The 22,817-nt window shown below is 39.4% G+C and overlaps 1 protein-coding gene across 30 annotated transcripts in view; it reads left to right on the forward strand.

Moving 5' to 3' along the window:
* Window positions 1-22,817, forward strand: part of RALYL (RALY RNA binding protein like) — a 598,747-nt gene that overhangs the window by 497,033 nt on the left and 78,897 nt on the right. For 26 of the 30 annotated variants that reach the window (XM_008165316.4, XM_042844602.2, XM_065585828.1 and 23 more), the window contains one exon: window positions 16,046-16,078. The exons of the other annotated variants lie outside the window; for them this stretch is intronic. In XM_008165316.4, coding sequence (XP_008163538.1) covers window positions 16,046-16,078 — 33 coding nt within the window. The remainder of the gene's footprint in view (window positions 1-16,045; window positions 16,079-22,817) is intronic. 30 annotated transcript variants of the gene reach the window in all.

A 22,817-nucleotide genomic window follows, 5' to 3' on the forward strand; every position in this document is an offset into this window, starting at 1 on the left:
TTGTTTGTATCTAAATGGGACAGAAAAAAATACCTTCTGACTCCATTCTTTTTCAAATCTGAGCTAATAATGTGAATGAAGGAAGTTTCCAAGGAGTCTTCTTTGGCTTCTAATCCAAAACTTCTGGAAAGGTCTGAAGTATTTGGAGAAGTGAGTTACACATAATTGATGTCCTTAGTTTTCCACCCATATACAGTAGTCATATAGCTAGACAGGAAAACAATCTTTTCCTTACAAGACAGTAAGAGGGTCCAATGCTATAAGTCCTGTATGCATGGAATTTCCATTGATTACAATTGCAGTTCTGCATTTGAATTTTTTGCAGAATCAGGGCCAAAAATTGAGCTAGTATTTTATATAAATGATCTCATTTAGTGATATTAGAGAAGGAGGAGTATGAGAGAGTATATCTCCCCAATAAAAATGCCAATTATCTTTACTTCCTGATTTCTCACTACCCTCTCAAGAAATAAAAAATAAAATAAAAAAGAGAAACTGGAACTTACTCATCAAATCCTAGCAGTAATCTAGTTGACTCATTCAGTAGTTCTTCAGCTGTGCTTTTACTAGGTTAAATGAAAGAGTAGAAGCTACTATATATATATAAAGCAAAATTAGAAGCAGGTATTCTGTCATCCATTTATATTAGAGTCATAGCAAGGTTGCACTACTAGAAACTGTATTTACAGTAGATTAGTGATACTCATGTTGTAGGAACCTTAAGAAAAAGGGGGTATACAGGAGACCTTTGGAATAAAACAATGAATGCTTGTGCTAATGTGAAACATACAATGACTCCTTGTCTTAAAATCAGAAAAGTTAAAATTTATGAGGCCTTCAGTGGTGCATTTAAATAGGCAATCAGGGATGCCAGGGAGTGCTGTGCTTCTGAGCACAGATTTGTGGTCCATAATTAGGCACTGGATCCCCCATAACAATAATCTTCCTAATTGTATGTCAGGCTGTAATTTTGCCTCGGAGTTGCTGATGTGGCACTGTAAGGGCACAGTTCAAGGGGACTGCAAAAGGCAGCAGAAATATGAGATTGGATTATAGCTTTGGTATTTTGTGACTAAACAAAGGTTAAAAAAATGGGGAGGCTGAATAAGTGTGAGATTGCTAGTTTTCAACAAGCAGTTGGATAGTAACTGAGGAGCAGATTTAAAGTACACAGAGTTAAAGAGGAAATGGGCTATAGAATATGATCGAAAATAGATGTATAGAAGGAGAGACCAGACTCTGATGCAGGACAACTTATAAAAAAGACTATTCACAGTTCAGTATTAGTTGTGAAATACTCCTATAGTGTATTCTCTGATGAATGTTTTTGGATACTGTCTGGACCATTCTCAGATGCACTAACTATCCAGATATGATTTAGTACTGATGTTAGTTTATTCAATAAATACTTTAGGTTTTTTTAAATTAATTATGCTTCTTATGATATTGCCTAAGGGCCAACCAAGAATGGGGCCCCATTGTGCTAGGCACTGTACACACATAGATTAAGTAGACAGTCCCTGAAGAACTTACAATCTAAATAGACACAGGGCTGGGGAAAGGGCATACCACACAAACAGAGTGAACAGTGGGATACAGCAAATATAATGTTAGTGCCACAATTTCTTTCGGTGGGTGAGGGCAAGAAACACAATGAAAGTTTACTGAAAGAATAGGGAAGGGAAGGGGTGAGGGGTACAGCACAGGGGACGAGGGGATAAGAGGAGGAGGCGTAGAGTGAGGAGACTGTGAGGGAAGGGAAAGGAGGAGAGTTGGAGCAAACAGCCAATCAGCACAAGACAAAGTCAGTCCAGTTATATTGCTGATTCATATTGAGGTTGTGATCCACAACTCCCAGATCCTTCTCAGCAGTTGTGCTGCCAAGCCAGTTTTCCCCATTCTGTATTTGTGCATTTGGCTTTAATTCCCTAAGTGTGTAGCACCCTACATTTTTCTTTGTTGAATTTCATTTTGTTGTCTATAACCCAGTTCTCCAATTTATCAAGATCCCTCTGAATTTTTAGCTTTATCTTCCCAAGTATTGGCAGCCCCCTCCCAGCTTTGTGTCATCTGCAAACTTGATCAGTATGCTCTCTATACCTACATCCAGGTCGTTAATAAAGATGACACCGGACCCCAAACAGATCCCTGTGGAACCTCACTTGAGACCTTCCTCCAATCTGACATCATTCCATTAATAATTATTCTTTATTTGTGGTTATTTAACCAATTATGTGTCCACTTAATGGTAGTTCTGTAGAGCCTGCATTTCTCCAGTTTACTTATCAGAATGTCATGTGGGATTGTGTCAAAAGCCATGCTGAAGTCCCCCTATATTATGTCCACTGCAGTCCCCATGTCCACCAAATCAGTTATTCTGCCAAAGAAGGAAATCAAGGTGGTTTGGCATAATTTGTTCTTGGTAAATCCATGCTGATTGCTCGCGAATACCCCTTCATCCTCCAGGTATTCACAAACTGAATGTTTTATACAGACTTCTTTTCCTGGTGTGACTGGTTTACATAACTGATAAACTAAAGACTACTTTATCAATTCAAGGATATCTAAAACCAAGTCATTATGATAGAAAGCATCCGTTAGATTCATTCCTGATAAGCTAAAAGCATTCTTCAGAGATTATTTTATTAATTACAGAAAACATCTTCCCCGTATAGGTTACAGGTGGGTCCTTTTGGACATTTCCCTAAAGGTCAAGAGTTTAGAGTAAAAAGGTATGACATTCCGGGCTGCAATCCAGACCAGTGAGGGGCTGGGTCACCACTACCCTGCAAACTGGGGTGCCTCCCAAGCTTTGCTGCCATAGCTCCCACCTGGGCTGCTCACACATAGTTTTTCAGCATGCAGTTCACACCCTGAGTGTCTGTGTATAGCTGCAACCTGCCAGCTACACATCAGTCACACTCTGGCTTCCACCAGCCTGGGTTACACTTGCAGGGTGACCCCAACACACTCTCAGTCCTAGATTTTCCCCAAAAATGTGTGTTCTGCACTCCTCAGTCCTCTCCTGGACAATCCAGATTTGTTAGTGGATCAATATACAACAGTTGGCTACCATAAATGGTGTTAGCCACACAGTCTAGTTTAACCACAACACTGGATTAGTTTTGATTAAAGAATACAACAAGTTTATTTAACTACAATGAGAGATTTTAAGTGAGTACAAGTATAAGGCATTAAAGTTAGAAATAGTTAAAGAGAAATAAAAAGAAAACATTTTCTAGCCCTAAACTTAGCAACTAGATGTGTTTCAAGATAAAATTCTTACTACATGCTCCCAGCACTGGGACTGACCAAATTTCAGGCCAGGATCACTCCCAAAGTCAAATGGGCTTTTGTCGTCTTAGTTGAAAGAGCGAGACGTGAATGGGTTATTTTTGCCCCTCACTTTATAGTCCAATCCTCCCTTTGGAACTGCATTTTCCTGAAGGTTACCCCCTAGATTAGTGGTTCTCAACCAGGGTACATGTACCCCTTGGGTACACAGAGGTATTCCAGTAGGTACATCAATTCATCTAGGTATTTGCCTAGTTTTACAACAGGCTACATAAAAAGCAATAGCAAAGTCAGTACAAACTAAAATTTTATACAGACAATGACTTGTTTATACTGCTCTATATACTACTATACACAAATGTAAGTACAATATTTATATTCCAATCAATTTATTTTAAAATTATATGGTAAAATGAGAAAGTAAGCAATTTTTCACTAATGGTGTGCTGTGACACGTTTGTATTTTTAGGTCTGATTTTGTAAGCAAGTAGTTTTTAAGTGAGGTGAAACTTGGAGGTATACAAGACAAATCAGACTCCTGAAAGGGGTACAGTAGTCTGGAAAGGTTGAGAGCCACTGCCCTAGATAAAATTCATTCCTGCTCTGAGGGTGGAGTCGTGGAGTCTCATGGTGAAAGAGTTTTCATGCTATTGATTGCTAAGATGCAGATCTCTTTGTTCCCGCCCCCCTCCGTTGCCAAAGAATGGCCATTTGATAGGTTATTGTCCATCATCGGTGATGACATCTGGCTAGAGCTGTCAGCTTATCCTTTGTCTTTGGGAAACTAGTTTACCCATACTTGTCTGGTAAACATATTTCAGACCTAATTTCACTTAATGTTTATAACTTTACATATAATGTTGCTCTACACATTTCACCATGATATTATTGACTGGTCGTTATTAGTTTTCAAATGATACCTCACAAGGAACATTTTGTAGAAAGATTATTATAACAGTGTGTAGGGTTTTAATATAGGGGTTCATTCGATCACAAAAGGACTCAATCCATTATTTAATAACACACTACGGTCCAACTAAAACTCAGTTTATTGATAACACACTAGGTTCAGTTAAGGTTCAGAGTAAAACAGGGTGGATAGTAAAGTACAGACCTACTAGGACAAAGACATTAATTTCTCCAGAATAAAATCATCTTTAACGTTATAGTTTAGCCAGCATCTATGGCTAACACAGAAAAGACTCAGGGATGTCTGGTCAAGAAATCATGAGAGTTTAATATAAAAAGAATTATAAACGATTAATATTTACTAACAGATGTAAGAAATGGATTCATAAAGATGAGTGATGTGGTTATAGGGCTTCTGGGAAATAAACAGTTTAAAAATATCTACTGGTGTCAAAATGTATATATTATTTAATCCAGTCCTACAAAGTGAGATTATTCAAGGGCATAGCATGAAAACATTAATCATATTTTGATAGTGTAGCACGTCACCAGTTATTTTATTGGTAGTGTCTGTCACCGTTGCTGAGGTAACTACACCTTGTAGCCTGATTTGGGGTGTGTTAGTAATGTTGGTTTAATATATACACCTAATTTAAGTTTATTTATTTATTTTTAATTAATAATATTAATAATTATTATTATTATGGAAATTAATTAGTATGGGTTTAGGCTCGGCAATTTGTTTGATCAGAAGATAAAATTCGTCCTGAATCAGGCTTCACAGAGTTTATAAAAGGACCTTTGGGGGTATGACAGGAAGCTTACACTGAAACAGATATAGTCATAAAGACCTTTTATTAAAATCAATGAAATAGTAAGCAAATTTTAAAACAGTTTGTTACAGAGTTACACTTGTATTACTGTTATTCAAGAGATACATATGATAATACAATATTATGAGCTGCAAACGTGGTTAATACTCACACTCTGTTTTAATAACCTGGTGTTGTAAGATAAGGGACAACGCCTTTGGCGGTTCCGTTTTCACACCTCTGGCAGAGGAAGCTAAATGCAGAGTTGTTTACTCTCTAACTTAGCTTAATAAACCTTGAACTGAAATAAACGCAAGCTTAGCCTAGTTACCTTAAAACTTAAAGTTTGAAAAGAAATAAAGTACGGCCTATTAATAGTTAATAGCCAACACAGATGAGTAGCATTGATACGTTGTTGAAGGTGGAGGCAATGAAGAGTACAGAGGAGTAGGTAGGTTGCCTTACTAATGGCGAGATGCCTCACCTTTTTACAGGGCATTGGTCGGAAATCCTTCCTCTTATGCCCAAATTTCACCCTTCCCCCACAGAAATGTTAGGGTACACTTACCCCATAGGCTAATATGTATGTGCGTACGGATGACAGGTAAGTACGCATTTGTGGTGTACTTATTACATTTGTCATACCACTTTGAAAAATCCCCTTTTGCCATCCTCCATTGTTCATTGGCTTAGGTAAAAGGTCTCTAGACACCTGTGTGGGTGTTTTGTCTATTATTACTTTTCTAGGTAAGGGTCCCAAAATGTGCTAACTTTGCCTTAGCTTAACATACAGGGTTTTGGCCTGTAGGTCTCTTGCATTACAGCCAAACTTATTTTTAATATAAATCTATAAGCCTATTACATCAAATACTCAAATTTGTAAGAAAAGATATATTTATACAAACAAGCAGATTAATCCTTAGGGCTACAACCTTCTGACCCCTTCATGCCTGCTTAAGGGAACTCTACTTAGGTTTCAGGTCTCTAGCCATCACCTGTCTAGGGGCAGGATCCTGCAATCCTCTGCAGACCAGGAATTTAGGCCACAGATGCCTGTAATTCAGGGGTGGGCAAACTTTTTGGCCTGAGGGCCACATCAGGGAATAGAAATTGCATGGCGGGCCATGAATACTCACAAAATTGGGGTTGAGGAGAGGGCTCTGGTTGGGGTGTGGGTTCTGGGGTGGGGCTGGGGATGAGGAGTTTGGGGTGTAGGAGGATGCTCTGGGCTGGGACTGAGGGGTTCAGAGGGAGGAACAGGGCTGGGGCAGGAGTATGGGAAGGGATGCAGGTTCCGGCTGGAGGTGCAGGCTCTGGGGTGGGGCTAGGGATGACAGGTTTAGGGTGCAGGAGGGTGCTCCATGCTGGGATCGAGGGGTTCGGAGGGTGGGAGGGGAATCTGGGCTGGGGAAGGTAGTTGGGGCTTCCGGAAGCAGTGGCATGTCCCTTCTCCGGCTTCTATGCGTGGAGCAGCCCCCGACCATCAGAGCGGGGCCATGCCACAGCTTCCGGGAGTGGCATGGTCAGGGGCTTTTTTGCCACCCCAAGCAAAAAAAAAACTGCAGGGTGGCCGGAGCAGCGAATCAAAAAAAAACAAACCCATGTGGGGCGGCCGGAGCCAGGGTGCAGGGGGACTCCCTGTGCTGCAGACGTGTCCCCGGCAGCGGAGTGCGCGCCCCGGCTAGCAGGGGGGGGAGGGAGAGGGAGCGGGGGAGAGAGAGAAGGGGGTGGCCAGGGCTTCCTTCAGAGGGGCGCTCGCCACGTGACTCCTCCCACCACGCGGCCCCTTCCACCATGCCGTCTGCCGGGAGGGCTCCACGCCGCTCTGGTCGGTGGGGAGGGAAGGATGCGGGCTGCCCTGCTGGGCTTGCTACAGACCTTGCACCAGCTGGGGCAGACGGAGCGCGCAGCCCGCTCCCAGCAGGGCACTCCCCTCCTCCGTGCTGCCACCCCCTACAGGGCGGCTGGAGCGGCAAACCAAAAAGAAAAAACCCCGCGGTGCGGCCGGAGCAGCAAAGCGCAAAAAAAAAAAAAAAGGATTGGAGGGAATGCCGCCCCTTTGAATCTGCCGCCCCAAGCACGAGCTTGCTCGGCTGGTGCCTGGAGCCGGCCCTGGGCGAGGTGCAGCCCCCGCCCCAGAGCCGCAGCTGGAGCGCCGGAGCAGGACCGAGCCGTGTGGTGCGGCCCACGACCCATCGCCCCAGCGGGACCTCATGGGCTAGCTTAAAACAACTTGCAGGCCAGATCTGACCAACAGGCCGTAGTTTGTCCACCCTTGCTGTAAGTCATTGTGTTTATCTCAGCAGGTTTGACTTTAGTTCAGCAGCAGCAGTTCTTTTCTCTCAGGAGCAATGGCAGGTTTAACTAGTGACTAGCCAGCTCACATGAAGCAAAATACCACTTATTCAGAACAAAAGCATTACAGAGAAAGCGTGTCTTGAAAACCATCAATAGCTTATACATGTGTGTATACCAGGAGTGACAGATCTTCCACGTGGAACCTTGGCAGGTTCTTAAGTACTGCAGGCTCTATCCATAAGGTCTAACTCTCTTGGTCATAGTTCCATGAGAATTTAATATAAAACTCTCAGGGGAGAGTGACCTCTCTCCAAACATCACAATGGTCAGTATATACAGTTTTAAATTCTTTATTTGCTGGGCCTCTTCTATCAGACCAAACCAGTATACGCCATTTCCCCCAGGTTATCAGACTTCTCCACACTTGTTAGCTGCCTTTGGATTTGCAGTGATTTTAGTTCCAGCAGGAAACCCTGTGACCCCTAAACCCCCATTGAATCAGGAATACAGCCACTAACCCATAAGGATACATATAAAATTTATAAAATGGATAAAAAATAGTGTTTGAATATTCCATGAGTCCATAGCATCTGTCTCAGTATCACTTAGGGAAAGGAAGATTAACCCTCTACCCTGGGGATTCTCAAAAGGCATGTAGGCATTAACCTTTAACAATCTGTGACTATAAACAGGCATGCAACAAGATAGTACTGATTGTTTGCATTAGCTCAGAAACCACTATTTTCTTCAGCCTACTCTGATTAACTCATTCCAGAATTTTTTAGACAAGTGCTTGTTGACTTTGTCATACTCTGATTCAGGTGGTCAATGGATGTCCACTTTCTTCAAAAAATGATTGAAGTGGTCAAGAGACAGAATCCTAAGAAAGATGGCTGAGTATATTTATTCCCACATTGATACTGTTGATGAGGAGCTAATTTTTTGCAGGATTTAGCAACTATTAGAAGACAAGATAAGCAGATTGAAAATGGCAGCAGTGGCACAGGGTTGCCTTTTTTCCTCTAGAGTTTGCTTCCTTTCGCTACAAGAATGAGAACACTGAAATGAACCAATTTTCTATTTACAGAAACATGATTAGAATTGAAGTTGAGGGTGTCATCTTCAGAAAGGTTTCAGAGTAGCAGCTCTAAGGGGAAATGAATGCCTTTTGTAATAGAACTTGGGACAAGTTTTGCCATGGGTAGCAGAATACTATACATTTGTGGTATGCAGAGCAAATTCAGTTTAGGCTCTTTGTGTCTCCCCAGTGACACTGACTTTATTAATACTCCTTTCTGTCAGTTTAAGGTGGATGGCTGGCAATCCTCTTTCAACTATGCCCACGCAACCAGACCATCACCCATAAAATCTGAGCTTGCCTTCCCTGAGTGCAGAGCTCTGTTTTTCTCTGAGGCACTTGTCAATGCTCATCTTCACCTAAAATAATCCATCTCCTAGTTCACAGGGTTGCCTTTTTTCCTCTAGAGTTTGCTTCCTTTCGCTACAAGAATGAGAACACTGAAATGAACCAATTTTCTATTTACAGAAACATGATTAGAATTGAAGTTGAGGGTGTCATCTTCAGAAAGGTTTCAGAGTAGCAGCCCTAAGGGGAAATGAATGCCTTTTGTAATAGAACTTGGGACAAGTTTTGCCATGGGTAGCAGAATACTATACATTTGTGGTATGCAGAGCAAATTCAGTTTAGGCTCTTTGTGTCTCCCCAGTGACACTGACTTTATTAATACTCCTTTCTGTCAGTTTAAGGTGGATGGCTGGCAATCCTCTTTCAACTATGCCCATGCAACCAGACCATCACCCATAAAATCTGAGCTTGCCTTCCCTGAGTGCAGAGCTCTGTTTTTCTCTGAGGCACTTGTCAATGCTCATCTTCACCTAAAATAATCCATCTCCTAGTTCAGGTTGTTTTAAATAAAAGCAAATTTTACTGATAATGTATAGATATATAAAGGAAATAACATTAAAGGCCAGGTACAAAATATACTCCTCTAGTCTAATAGTACAGAAAGCTCTGCTAGGTAACTTTTGAGCATAAGTTATGTTTTGTTCTACCTATCCAAAAATGTTACATCTTTGTTAAAATGTTACCCAGATCTTTTTTGTTTTTAGCCTTTCTACATGCCAAATATTCAGGTCAAGGAGAGACAAGGGTTAGCTAATCCCCTTCTTCCTTTATAGAAAATGCCTTCCTTTTGTTATACCAAAAGCCCATCCTTCTATCCAACAAGACAAGTTATACATTGTTGATTTGTCAAAACCATGATATAACGCTGTCTTCGGGAGCCAAAAAAGCTTACCGTGTTATAGGTGAAACCGCGTCATATTGAACTTGCTTTGATCCACTGGAGTGCGCAGCCCCACCCCCCTGGAGCACTGCTTTACCACGTTATATCCGAATTTGTGTTACATTGGGTCACGTTATATTGGGGTAGAGGTGTATCTGTCATACATTTATACAAAGTGACAGGAGATGCTAAAAAGGACACATAACAGGCTTTATCCTGTGCTGACCCCTAAAACCCAGTACACTACATCCAGTTCAAAACACAGCCTGACAAGGTACATTAAATGAATACTGAGCACTCTATACTGTGTCCAATATGTAATATCTGTTCTAGAAACTTGGTCCTGCTTTAAGTGCTTAGTTACCATAAAGAGGAGTCCTATAGAAAACCCCAGATAGGCAGCCAGACAGACCTGGTCAAAAAACATTTCCTGAATAATTTAGTCAGTGAATGTTGTGATATTTTTTCAATTATTCACCCAGCTGTATAGGTTGGCTTATCATAGGCATGTATGTTCACCAGGAGTGTTTTTCAGAGAATGTCCTGTCCTTTTCATAATGGATTATTTGAAGAATGTTATGTATTCACCCATCTCTCTGCCTTTTATCTTCAAAACTCTAAAGTGGGAAGGGCCTACCTACATCTTCTCATTTGTCTCTCAGCATGGTGGCTGCAACAAATGAGGATTTTTTAATAGAGAAAATTAGGATGTTGTTTGCTTTCCCCTGTAGGACATAACTAGGCCATTATCAATCTCTAGTGCTCTCTATCACTGTATTCACCATCACTGAAAAGTCAGTCTGAGCTTGAGACTTGACAATGTAAGATATAATGTACGATTATTCTCTTATCAGCAAGATTTCTCCTAAGAACTGAGGTAAAAATTGATCCCAGCTTTGTGCTCTAGGAAGAAAACAACCTACATATTATTTCTTTTAAATAATTTATTTTTATGTGTCAGGAATCAGATGATATGGGTAAAAATATAATTTATTACTCCTCATCAGTCAAAGACTAGATGGCAATTTACCATAATCACATCCTGGAAATACTAATAATCTGTGTAAAAAGAATCTGGCAGTGAAAGGATAACTTTCACAGAGAAAATGAACAGAGAAAAATGAACAGAGATAAAATGCTGCACTTATTTAATTCTTTAATTCTTCAAGAGTTTTACCCATAGCACTAAGGGAAAGATTTTTAAATTATTTTACATGTTGGTAAAAAATATTGTGACTGCCAAACATTCCATATACCCCTTTCATCTTCATCCTGAAAACTTAAATAGCCGTACTAGATCACACCTTGAATGCAGTTAGTCTAGTATTCTGCTTATGGTACAGACCAGTAGTTAATGCTTCAAGGAATATGAAAATGCTCTATAATACAAATTGCAAACATTATAATGCTGTTTATGGGAACCACGGGAGAATGTAAAACCTTCCAGAATAGGGCTGGTCAGGAATTTTTCAATTAAGATTTTTTATCAGAAAATGCTGATTTGTCAAAAATAAAACTTTTTGAAGAAAAGTATCAGATTTCACAAAACTTTCATTGGGAAGATTTCTCAGGTACAGAATCCAGTAACCATGAATGGTGCACTAATTCAAAATATATTCTGAGTGGTCATTTGAGGGGTAACTAGAGCTGGTTGAAGATTGGAATTTCCATTTTGCAGGAAATATTGACTTTTTGAAATTTGTTTTTGTTCCAAATAGAAATAAGGGGAAAGAAAAAAAATACTGTTTTCAAAGTGTCCTGTGAAACAGAACTTCTGAAATATTTCCATTTCAGAAAATTTTCATTTTGGAAAATTTCAGAATTTCAGTTTAGAATTCTAGTTTTTCAGTTTGAAATTTAATTTCTGTTTTTTAAATCGTTTTATATTATTTTACATTATGACATGTCACTACTAGTAGTGCAATATCCACATGAAATAATGTAAAATAATAAAAATATTTTTAAAATGATGATAAAATTCAAATTGAAATGATTACCTGTTCTGTTCATTCCCTCTGGGGCACTTGGCATTGATCACTGTCAGAAGACAGGATACTGGGCTAGATGGACCTTTGGTCTGATCCAGTATGGCCATTCGTATGTTCTTATGCTCTTATGCTTGTGGTATCTTGTCCTTGGCCATCAACCATCAACTTAATGGGACATCGATGATCAAACAACAATAGTTGCAAAGCTCAATTTTCTGTGATTTAACATGTATTTTTGTTAAATCTCTGCTTCTAAAACAGACACGGTGCAAAGGAAGATCTGTTTGACATGTAAATAAGTCAACCAAATCAATCATAAGAAATATACCATAAAACTACACAGCCAATCCATGAAGTGACTGAACTTCAAAATGCTTTTCAACTAGCAAAACTTTCTTACATTACTAGCATATAAAGTTGAACTGTTAGATTCTATCAGAGGAATTAACTATTCAGATCCTCCAGATCACAGTACTGTTGAAATTGCCCTAAAGCAAAAGGAAGAGGAGGAGGAAGAACTAACCCTATATTGCATATCACTGACCTAAGAGCCCTTTGCCTGGTTTTGCACATCAATAGCCACCCTATATCAGCAAGTGACATACATTTTTAGAAAAACAATGAGGAGTCCTTGTGGCACCCTAGAGACATTTATTTGGGCATAAGCTTTTGTGGGCTAGAACCCACTTCATCAGATGCATGGAGTGGAAAATACAGTAGCAGGTATATATACATAGTAAATGGATAGATGGTAGTTGCCTTACCAAGTAAGGGGGTCAGTCTAACAAGATAATTCAATTAACAGTAGAATACCAAAGGAGGAAAAATCACTTTTGTAGTGGTAATGAGGGTCGCCCATTTCAAAGAGTTTTTAGCCTTCTCTTGGCCAATTTGCATATCATTACACTGGTCCACAATTTTTGAGAAGTCGTCTGCTTCAGAGATAAAATGTGCTATTTATTATGTATTTTGATGTGCTGAATTCAAATATGACAATTAAAACAACTGATTGGCTACTGTTTCTAAGATATTTAAGTTTTTACATTTTATATCTATGTATATTGTGTAGATAGTAGAGTTTTAATTATAAATTGTAAATCTAGGTCTTTTCATGTGTTTATGGTTGCTTTACATGATAATATTTCACCTGTCCTGTTTATGTAACACTTTAAAAATCAGCAAAAGGGTTATACAAATACAATTTATTATGAAACAAAAGGCAAAAAACTATTATGTACATAGTTTAGTTTACTGTCCAAACCCAGTCATAGATTTATTCATAGATCCAGTCAAAGATGTATTTTAGTCATTTCTGGTTTAAATTGAGATCCCTTCCCTTTACAACTCACTTATCCTCCGCCATTCCCAAGTCAAGGGTCGTATATACTGACCCAATAGCATATCTTGAAAACTAGAGCCAATCAACAATTTTAAGCATCATTTTCATTCTCAGTGACCCAGAATTAGTAAAGTTTGACTACATTTATTTCAGAAGCATTTTGGCTGTAGAGCAGTGTTATTTGCAAAGTCAGGATCCCAGTTGGAATATGATGTAAGTGTAAGTATGCTCCACTGAATGATGTCTTTTAGAGTATCCTCCATGGTTTTGAAAGAAGCTCTTGTATAGTTTTATGTTCTCTTTGTGCTATACTACTTCCTGTATTGCTAGACGTTCTATAGAAGTAGCATGAAAAGTCTTTTAGAAGCCTTTTGGCCACCTCAAGGACATAACAGACTCTACTAAAGCATTTTTTTCCCCCATGAGCACTGCAAGTTATGGGTGATAAAAACATTGCAAATCAGAACGGTTCTAGCACCCAGATTTTATACATAGCAACATGTCATAGGTTATAAAATATTTTATTTCACTGTGTCATTACTATTACTGCATTATTTTTAAAATATTATTTATTTATTTATTTCAGATCTAGGATTCCTGCGTTCTTTTAGGTTTTGATCCTTTTTTTTCTTCTTAAGAGCAAACATTCCTCTTTTAATAGTTTGTCTGCTGAAAAAATATCCCAACTTCTTCTGCAACCACCTAGGATTACCTTTTAGGATGTTTCACCCTTAGTTATATAAGAATGCTTTAAAACTCTGAGGAATTTTGGGTACTGAATCGCTGGGAAGGAAGTAATAATTGATAACATGGCTAGATAAATACTGCCACTAAAGGAGATGTAGTATATTCTTTTACATGGTGTTTCAGTTTTTGATCCTTTATATTAATTTGGTATGCATTGAATTACCATTTAAAATAAAAGGCCAATGGATGATTGTATTCCCTTATTACCTGGAACACTTGAACTAATTTAAAATAATGCTGCATATTATCTAAAAGCATTTAGTCAAATATATAGAGGGGGTCAAACTTAGGCCAGCACAGTTAAAGCAAATTGAATTCCATCTTGAGAATGAATTTCAAATAGATTTTTAATTGCAGTATTTTATCCAGAGAGTGTTACCTCAAACATTTCCTTTATGTATTATACCCACCAGATTATGTCCTTCATCAGAACACCAGAGCTCTCCTCATGACAAAATTGTTGCTGTAAGACTGCACAAAAACACAGACGTGCTTTCTCTTTCATCTTACTGTTATGAAGAAAGTATCAGAGGCCAAATCGTATGAATTTCTTATGAGGGCTGGATCACCCCCTTGTGTGGTAAAACCCACTGGAGGGATGATAAAGGATAAGGAAACTCTAAGGATCATCACAGAGTTTCTACCTGTTTTATTCATAATGGGAACAGGACTTGCACCTTACAGATGGAGCCACAGGGCACACCCCCAAAATATGGATCCTCTGGGAGGAAGCCTCGGCCATCTATATGGAGGTCCCCAGTGACCATCCTGCTTCCTGTCAGCTTGTCATGGAACTTGACAGGCACTAGTGATTGTCCAGGGAGTTTTGCAGTAAAGGTAATGCAGTCTTAGGCTGTAGTATCTTTCCTGGGGTATGATATATATCCACTCACAAACACATCAACACAGGGCCACCTAGTCTCTTCCTCCTCCCTCTACAATGGATCCCAACCCCACTGGGACTTGAAAAGTGCAGACGCTGCCATGGAGACAGAGGTCTCTATTCTTAAATGCTAGAGAAAAGGGAGAAACGTGCACAGAAAATATATTGTGGTGGGTTTCTGGCATTTACTCAACCCTTACTTAAAGCAAATAGGTAAAAATTGCATTAAAATCTCATGTTTCAGTCCCAGGAAACTATATTTCAAGTATATTGCATCCAACAGTCAAGAGCAAGACAGAGACTTAAGCATTCCCACCAGTAATCTTAGAAACCTTTTCCTGAGAATTAAATGGTTTGCAAAAGTTGATGAACATTATTAAAAGTAAATGTAATACTTGAAGTTGACTGTCTTTTAGAATGCACTATGACGAGTATATCTTTGAAAACAAACTTCTGGCTAGATTATTATAAATGTTTGTACTAAACCTAATTTTGTTTTGAATAAATCTTTACTATATCATCTACATGATAAAATTGTGGGGTGGGGAGAGAGTAGATTTTTAGAAATACATTATTTTGTAGTATTTTTGTTTAGTGTGGTTAGATTTGTATGGGGTTTTGTAGTAGTTAAGGTGTTCAATTCCAGAGACATGCCACCATTTCTCTTTGGCTATCATCGTTATTAAAAAGACACTGACAAATATTTTAGTAGCAGTCTCTTTTTATATTTTATTGTTTGTAGTACTCTCTTACAAATGAAATTCACCCATGTACAGAGGGCCTATGTGTAGTTTATGTACCACTTATATTTCACCTAAGTTCTCAAAATAGGTCTGTAGAGTTTTTCTTTTAACCTCTCTACACAGGGCCCTTCACTCACGTTCTAATGGTCCTCACACCTGGTTAATGTTATGGACACCAAAACTATCATGAGGGTGATGACATTCTACAAAATGGATGATACGTGGCATAACAGAAAGGCAAGGGAGATAGCATGCAAGGCCTCGATTCAGGAAGATATTGAAACATATGCTTAATTTTAAGCTTAAAATTCAGAACATACTTTAGTAGTAAAGTATCTTCCTGAACTGGAACATACTTCACATGGAAGTAGACAGCATGGAGGGGGAACATCTGACCAGGATGAAAATGCTCCTGTTACACTGCTTATCAAGTCAAGTGGCCTTCCTGTGAAATGCACCCTGAAGTGAGTTTAGTTTGGATCAGGCCTGAGGTTTGCTGCTTTGTAATCATTCTGCCAATTGAAGTCATTGGGAGTTTTGTAACTGATTTCAGTGGGAGTTGGATCAGACCCTTGATGCTCTGCTATTACTGCCAAATTGTGCATTATCACCATATAAAGTGCAATAGATCTATTAGAGCCTTTTAAATCCATCATTTAAATGCTATAAAATGTAATATGTGTGTGTATAGATATATATTTTAAATATCTGTTATTTACTTAACAGACTTGATTCAAAGGAACCTTTCCTGTCTGTTGGGTGAGTATGTTTATTTATGTATCTATATCTATATGTTTTTAATAATTATACAATATTGTTGACCCCATTAAACCCAATACAATGTAAAATGTTGAAATGTTAAGTTCTGTCATGTAGTCATTCATTACTATACCTAAGCTTGGAAAGCATAAATTTTAATCAGTAAATGTCAGCAGACATTGATTTCTCCTTCTACCCAAACATGACAAAAATATTTTGTTTTTCTGATTAACTGAAATGAACAGAGGAAATTTTACATATATGTTAGATGATGCTCTTGTAGACAACTGTTGTACTAGTTGTCTTGATGTTGTTCTACCAGTTAATATGAATTTCATATTATCAAATAGTTCTTTATTAATTTTAGTATGAATTTTGACAGTATTTTTAATACAATTAATATGCTGTTTTTAAAAGTTCTCTACTAGTGCAAAAATAAGTTGATAAAACTATTTGTAAATATTGCTGTTTTTCATTCAAATTTGTAAAATATAAAATCAGATCTTTTCAAGCTTATGAACCATGTCTATATTGGTATGTGTATTAAAAACATTTATAAAACTTGTAACCTCACATGCACTGTCACCAATTTTCATACTTTGACAATTCAAGCAATTGATTCATCTGTTTTAAAACATTATTTTTAAATATGTTGTATTCTGGAAAACAGTACTTACTTGGTAAATGCACCTACATTTATAAGGTAAGTATTAGTATTGTATGTTTGAGTCACAGCTACATTCTTCTTCGTCTGTCTTCCCTGTATCAGTATCACTTTTCTCTAAATCTACTCTAACTCACTGTTTTCTCTCTTTCTTCTTTCCACTTCACTGTCCTTGTTTTTTTCTATCCAATTCTGTCTTCTTGGTCTCTTCTCATTCCCTCATGCTTTCTCCTTGTTTCTCAGTCCTCAAAACTGTAGTATTGTATACTGCTAAGAATATATACAACAGGCAAAGGGTCCTGATGCAAAGTAGTCAGCTAATCTGAGCACATAAATGATCTGTAACTTCCAAACCATGGTATAAAACCAATCAAGAAATGCTCCATAACCTGTATATATAAAATAAAAGCAAACAAAAGAAGCATGTTAGTTATGGAGTCAAAAATGTAGTGAAAATAGGGACCAGATTCTGCAAACATTTCTGTCCACAAATAACCGAACTCATATGAGTCGTCTCAATGATGAAAATGGGATGGTTACATGAATAAAATTACACACATCAGTGTATGACAGATTATGCCTAATCTTTCTTCGTTTCTGCCATATAAAATAACTAAGATTTGTTTGGTCATATCTTGAATCAATTGCACACTTTTTTTACTTTATTTACTTTTGACATATACCGTATTTTCCGGCGTATAAGACGACTGGGCGTATAAGACGACCCCCAACTTTTCCAGTTAAAATATAGAGTTTGGGATATACTCGCCGTATAAGACTACCCCTCTTCCAACGCACACCAAAAAAAAATTAAAAAAACATCAGATTTGATTTCAATATGGTAATTTTAATTCAAATGCTTATGACATGCAGGTACTTAGCAGGAAAACTGTCACTTATAAACATAAGGCTGTTTGTCATCAAACATGTAAACATAAAACAGTGCAAGTGGATTAAACTTTTCCTAATTCACTCTAAAGCTGAAAGGAAGGATAAGACAATAAACCCATGGGAGCTGCCATGCTGTTTGTTTTCTAAGCTGTCAACCAAACTGGTACTGATGATGATAGGAGGAAGATAACAAACAAGAGAGAGAGAGCAAGTGCCGGGCAAGTCCCTGGCGAGTTAGCAACGCCCATCATAACTGCAAGCTACGGTATTTTTACAGGTTTTGCTGGCGTGACAGTTTCCCTTTAAAAGCCTTCAAAATCCTCCTGTTCGTCATCTGATATCATAAGTACATCAATGACATCTTGTGATACATTTGTAAGGCAGTCATCGTATGGATCGAATTCCGTATCAGATGGTGTGGTCTCAGCTTCGGCTTCCTCTTCATCTTGCCACAAGTAGTCGTCCTCCATACCATCTAATGAATTTGATATGCCACACTTCTTGAAAGACTTGATTACTGTTTCTGCATCAATATCATTCCAGGCTTTTATGACAAACTTGCACAAAACATCCAACTGTGGAGCACGCATGTTTCCTCCTTTTGTGAATGACTTTTCGCCGCTAACCATCCATTCATTCCACTGTTCTTGAATGCAATCTTTAAATGGCTTGTTTAGGCACACATCCAGTGGCTGTACCAATGATGTCAATCCTGCAGGAATAACTGCCGCATCTGTGTTTAGTCTTGCAAGCATTTGCTTGGTGCTGGGAGTTAAATGAGCCCTGAACATATCCCACACCAGTAGACTACATTTTTGAATAAGTCCACCTGGTCGCCTGCTCCATACATTATCAAGCCATAGCTTTACCCCTTCTTCATCCATCCAGCCTTTTTCATTCACATGTACAAAACAACCAACAGGGAACTTGAATTTCGGCATTGTTTTTCTTTTAAAAATAATCATTGGTCTCAGTTTGGTGCCATCAGCTGTGCATCCTAGTACCACTGTAAAACTGGACTTCTCATGTCCTGTTGTTTTAATTAAAATTGTTTTTTCACCTTTTTGATGGACAGTTTTATTTCCAACCATATCAAAATTCATTGGAGTTTCATCCATATTTCCAATACTACTTAACGCATAGCCATGTTTAGTGCGCTGTTGTATTACGTATCGATGGAAACTATTTACTTTGCTATCAAGATCTGCAGGTAATTTTGGGCAATTTTCATCTTTTGCCTCAGTACCATATTATGCCTTCCCATGAATCTAGTACACCAGGATACAGTGGCCTTAAATCTGTTGCTGTGATCTGGGTTAGATTTGGCCCACTGAAGTGCAAACAAATGTATTTTATTTCGTGTCACTACATAACCGTTTTGGCGATGCTCATTCACCATGTCTGCTACATGTTTTTCGAGTTCTGGCCATTGTGGAGTGCCTCTTCTTAATGCACACTTACCCCTTGGCATACTCTTTAATGCTTTTTCATTTGCTTTCCAGTCCCGAACCATCTTTTCTGTTACTCCATATTGTCTTGCAGCAGCGCAGTTATTATGTTCCATGGCAAAGTTTACAACTTTAAGTTTGAAACTGGCTTCATATTTCTTTCTTCTTGCTGGTGGAGCCATGATGGGGTTTTGACTGTTGGACATTTGTATACTGTACTGTATGTACTGGTGCTATACTGTATGAACAGGTACAGATACTGGTGCTGTACTGTATGTGGTACCCAGTATACAACAACCAGCCAATCACGGCAAGCGATGTACCTTACCGGCGATTGGCTGGTTGTTGTATACAAAGCCTGCTTGGATTGGTCAGCTCTCCCTGCCTGCCCAGCCCTCCCTGTCTCCAAGACTATCAGAGCGGTAGCGCAAACACGCCTCTTTCACCCGTCTGGCCCGCCCTTGTATCCTATTACCTCCTTCTCTGCCTCTCAGATCTCGCACATGCGCGCCTGCACCGCTTCACTGCAGTCCTCAGGAGCGAGATCTGAGAGGCAGAGAAGGAGGTACGGTAATAGGATACAAGGGCGGGCCAGACGGGTGAAAGAGGCGTGTTTTTCTGGGCACAGCGCCACTCTATCTCTTTTTTCCATACCCCGGGCGTCCCGGACGCCTGCAGCTTGCTCCGCCCTTCACTTACACCTTCCCGCTGAGGCGCCCCCTCACCTCGTCATTGGGCGGGGATGCGGCCGCGGCCGTTTTTGAGCTCCCCCCACCATATGCAGCGACCGCAGATTCTCCAGTCCGGCTCGGAAGTTTCAGCACCCGCCCTATAAGACGACACCCGGCGTATAAGACGACCCCCGACTTTTGAGAAGATTTTCCTGGGTTAAAAAGTAGTCTTATACGCCAGAAAATACAGTAATTTAATCTGTTTTTTTCCTTAGGTGCTCAGAAATGTCTAAAGTGAATAAAATGCTTTTTTAACTTTGTTCTTATTCTTGCACTGGCATAATCTGAAATGACCAAATGAATTGTTTCACCAATTTGTGTGACTAATTCTCACAATTTATCAATTACCATGATATTTGGTGTTTTTCTCAAAACTCCAGCTTCTGAAGTCAGGTGGTTAGATGAAAATCTCTGTTTTCATTTAAAAAAATAAGTTTATATCCCTTGTGGTTGTAGGAAAAAATCAAAACTTGGCACAAGTGTACCATAGAGGCTCAAAAACCAGAAGGCAGATAAAGAAATATATCTCATAATTAATAATTTATAATCGCATAATTTTGGGGGACTATTTTATGATTTTGAATGTCTGGGGTTGACAATACTGCATTTGGTTTTAGCTACCACTCTGTAGAGTCAATTTACCCCCAACACAACATAACAACTCTGTGATTTTACTGCTCAAATAGCTGCTTCCCAGGAGGGATAATCTGAACAATGAACCTAGGCTCTATGCAGAACTGTGCAGAGGTTTGTCTGGGGCACCTCCTTTTATAAGGCATTGTTTTCCTCAGTTGTAATTATCATATGTCAAAATGCAAAAACTTCCCTCATCTGTAACTTCCTTGCCTATTACTTGCCTTTTGCCATTCCTACATAGCCAGGAAGAAGAAGCAGACTTGCTGAGTCATAGGCCTGAGTAAACAGGTCTCCTTAGCGCTGAGTCAGGGACTTCACCTAATTGCAAACTGATTTTTGTTTTAACTTGTTCAGAGACTTTGCTCCTATGCTGAGATGTTAGATTGCAAGTTTCAGCCCAGAGTGACAGCTGAAGCCATAAACCCCTGAAACTACATTAAGTGCTAGTTATAGAGTTACTGCCTCAACCTTAATTAGAATAGCACGTGTGTTCCCTGTAATGTCCCTTTTAGAGTAGGCCAAAGCAGCTATCTAAATTAATTTTGGTTGCTTACCGATGATTTGGTTCTGCAGGTGAGCTTTTCGTTTATCTCCACTGTGCAGTGGAGACTTGCTTGCACCTTCTCATTTTACTGCTAGCGAATGATAATTATACTTTTTTATTATTATTATTGCTGTGCCTAGGCTAATGACCAATAGGGATCTTCATGATTGCTTTTGTGCGTTTGTAATTGTGCATGATAGTGCAAAGCAATATTAAATGTAGCAACCTAAATGCCAAAGGCTAAGTAGACATGTGTAGAAGTGATGAGGAGCTGTACTGCCCCAGTGGGAGCTACAGTGAGCATAGGCAGAGACTCATGGATTGTCTACACAGGGACACTCAGAAGAATTAATCTGAATTAACTAAAGGTGTGAATTTAAAGAGGTGTAGTTAAAGCAAAAAGAAGGCTGAGGAGAGATATAATTGCTCTCTATAAATATATCAGAGGAATAAATACCAGAGGGAGAGGAATTATTTAAACTCAGTACCAATGTGGACACAAGAATAAATGGATATAAACTATAAACTATAAAATCAGGAAGTTTAGACTTGAAATTAGACGAAGGTTTCTAACCATCAGAGGAGTGAAGTTCTGGAACAGCCTTCCAAGGGGAGCAGTGGGGGCAAAAGACATATCTGGCTTCAAGACTAAGCTTGATAAGTTTATGGAGGGGATGGTATGATGGGATAGCCTAATTTTGGCAGTTAATTGATCTTTGACTATTAACAGTAAATATACCCAATGGCCTGTGATGGGATGTTAGATGGGGTGGGATCTGAGTTACTACAGAGAATTCTTTCCTGGATGTCTGGCTGGTGAGTCTTGCCCACATGCTCAGGGTTTAGCTGATCGCCATATTTGGCGTCGGGAAGGAATTTTCCTCCAGGGAACATTGGCAGAGGCCCTGGGGCGGTTTCGCCTTCCTCTACAGCATGGGGCCCGGGTCACGTGCTGGAGGATTCTCTGCACCTTGAAGTCTTTAAACCATGATTTGAGGACTTCAGTAGCTCAGACATAGGTTAGGGGTTTGGTACAGGAGTGGGTGGATGAGATTCTGTGGCCTGCGTTGTGCAGAAGGTCAGACTAGATGATCATAATGGTCCCTTCGGACCCTAAAGTCTATGATTCTATGATTCTAAAGCACCGTAAGCCCCCATGAGGACACTCTTAAGGCTTGTCTACAGTTAAAACGCTGCAGCTGTGCGGTTTTAGTGTTTCAGTGAAGACACTTCCTACACTGACAGGAGGGCTTCTCCCGTCAGCATAGGTAAGCCACCTCCCCCAAACGACGGCAGCTATGTCAATGGGGGAATTCCCCAACAACCTATCACTGTCTACACCAGGGGTTAGGTCATTTCACACCCCTGAGTGAAAAGTTATTCTGACCTAATTTCCTAGTGTAGATCAGGCCTTATTCAGAATAACAGTAGCTGTAGGACTTGTTACATAGTGAAGCAATGTGCACTACAGGGTGCAACTTCTAAAACACGCTAATGTGTTGTGCACTAATTGGTCTGTGTAGACCTTACTGGCATGCACTAGAAGTTCACTGGTGGACTTTCACACCACTGTTTCAAGCACTAGAGAATTTTTAGCATGTGCCAGCAGGGTCCACGTTGATCAATTAGCGCACAATACATTAGTGTGCTTTAGAAATCATACACCTGTAGTGCACCATGTAGACAAACCCTTTATTCTGTTTACCTTAATCCACTTTGAAAATTAATTTGGATTAACTTTCCTGAGTGTCTCCATGCAGACAAGTCCTTAGAATGGTGTGGCGTTTATTCTCCTTTCCAAGGGTGGCCATTTTCACAGGCAAAG

Source organism: Chrysemys picta, chromosome 2 (genome assembly GCF_011386835.1).
Source record: "Chrysemys picta bellii isolate R12L10 chromosome 2, ASM1138683v2, whole genome shotgun sequence".
Lineage (NCBI taxonomy): Eukaryota > Metazoa > Chordata > Testudines > Emydidae > Chrysemys > Chrysemys picta.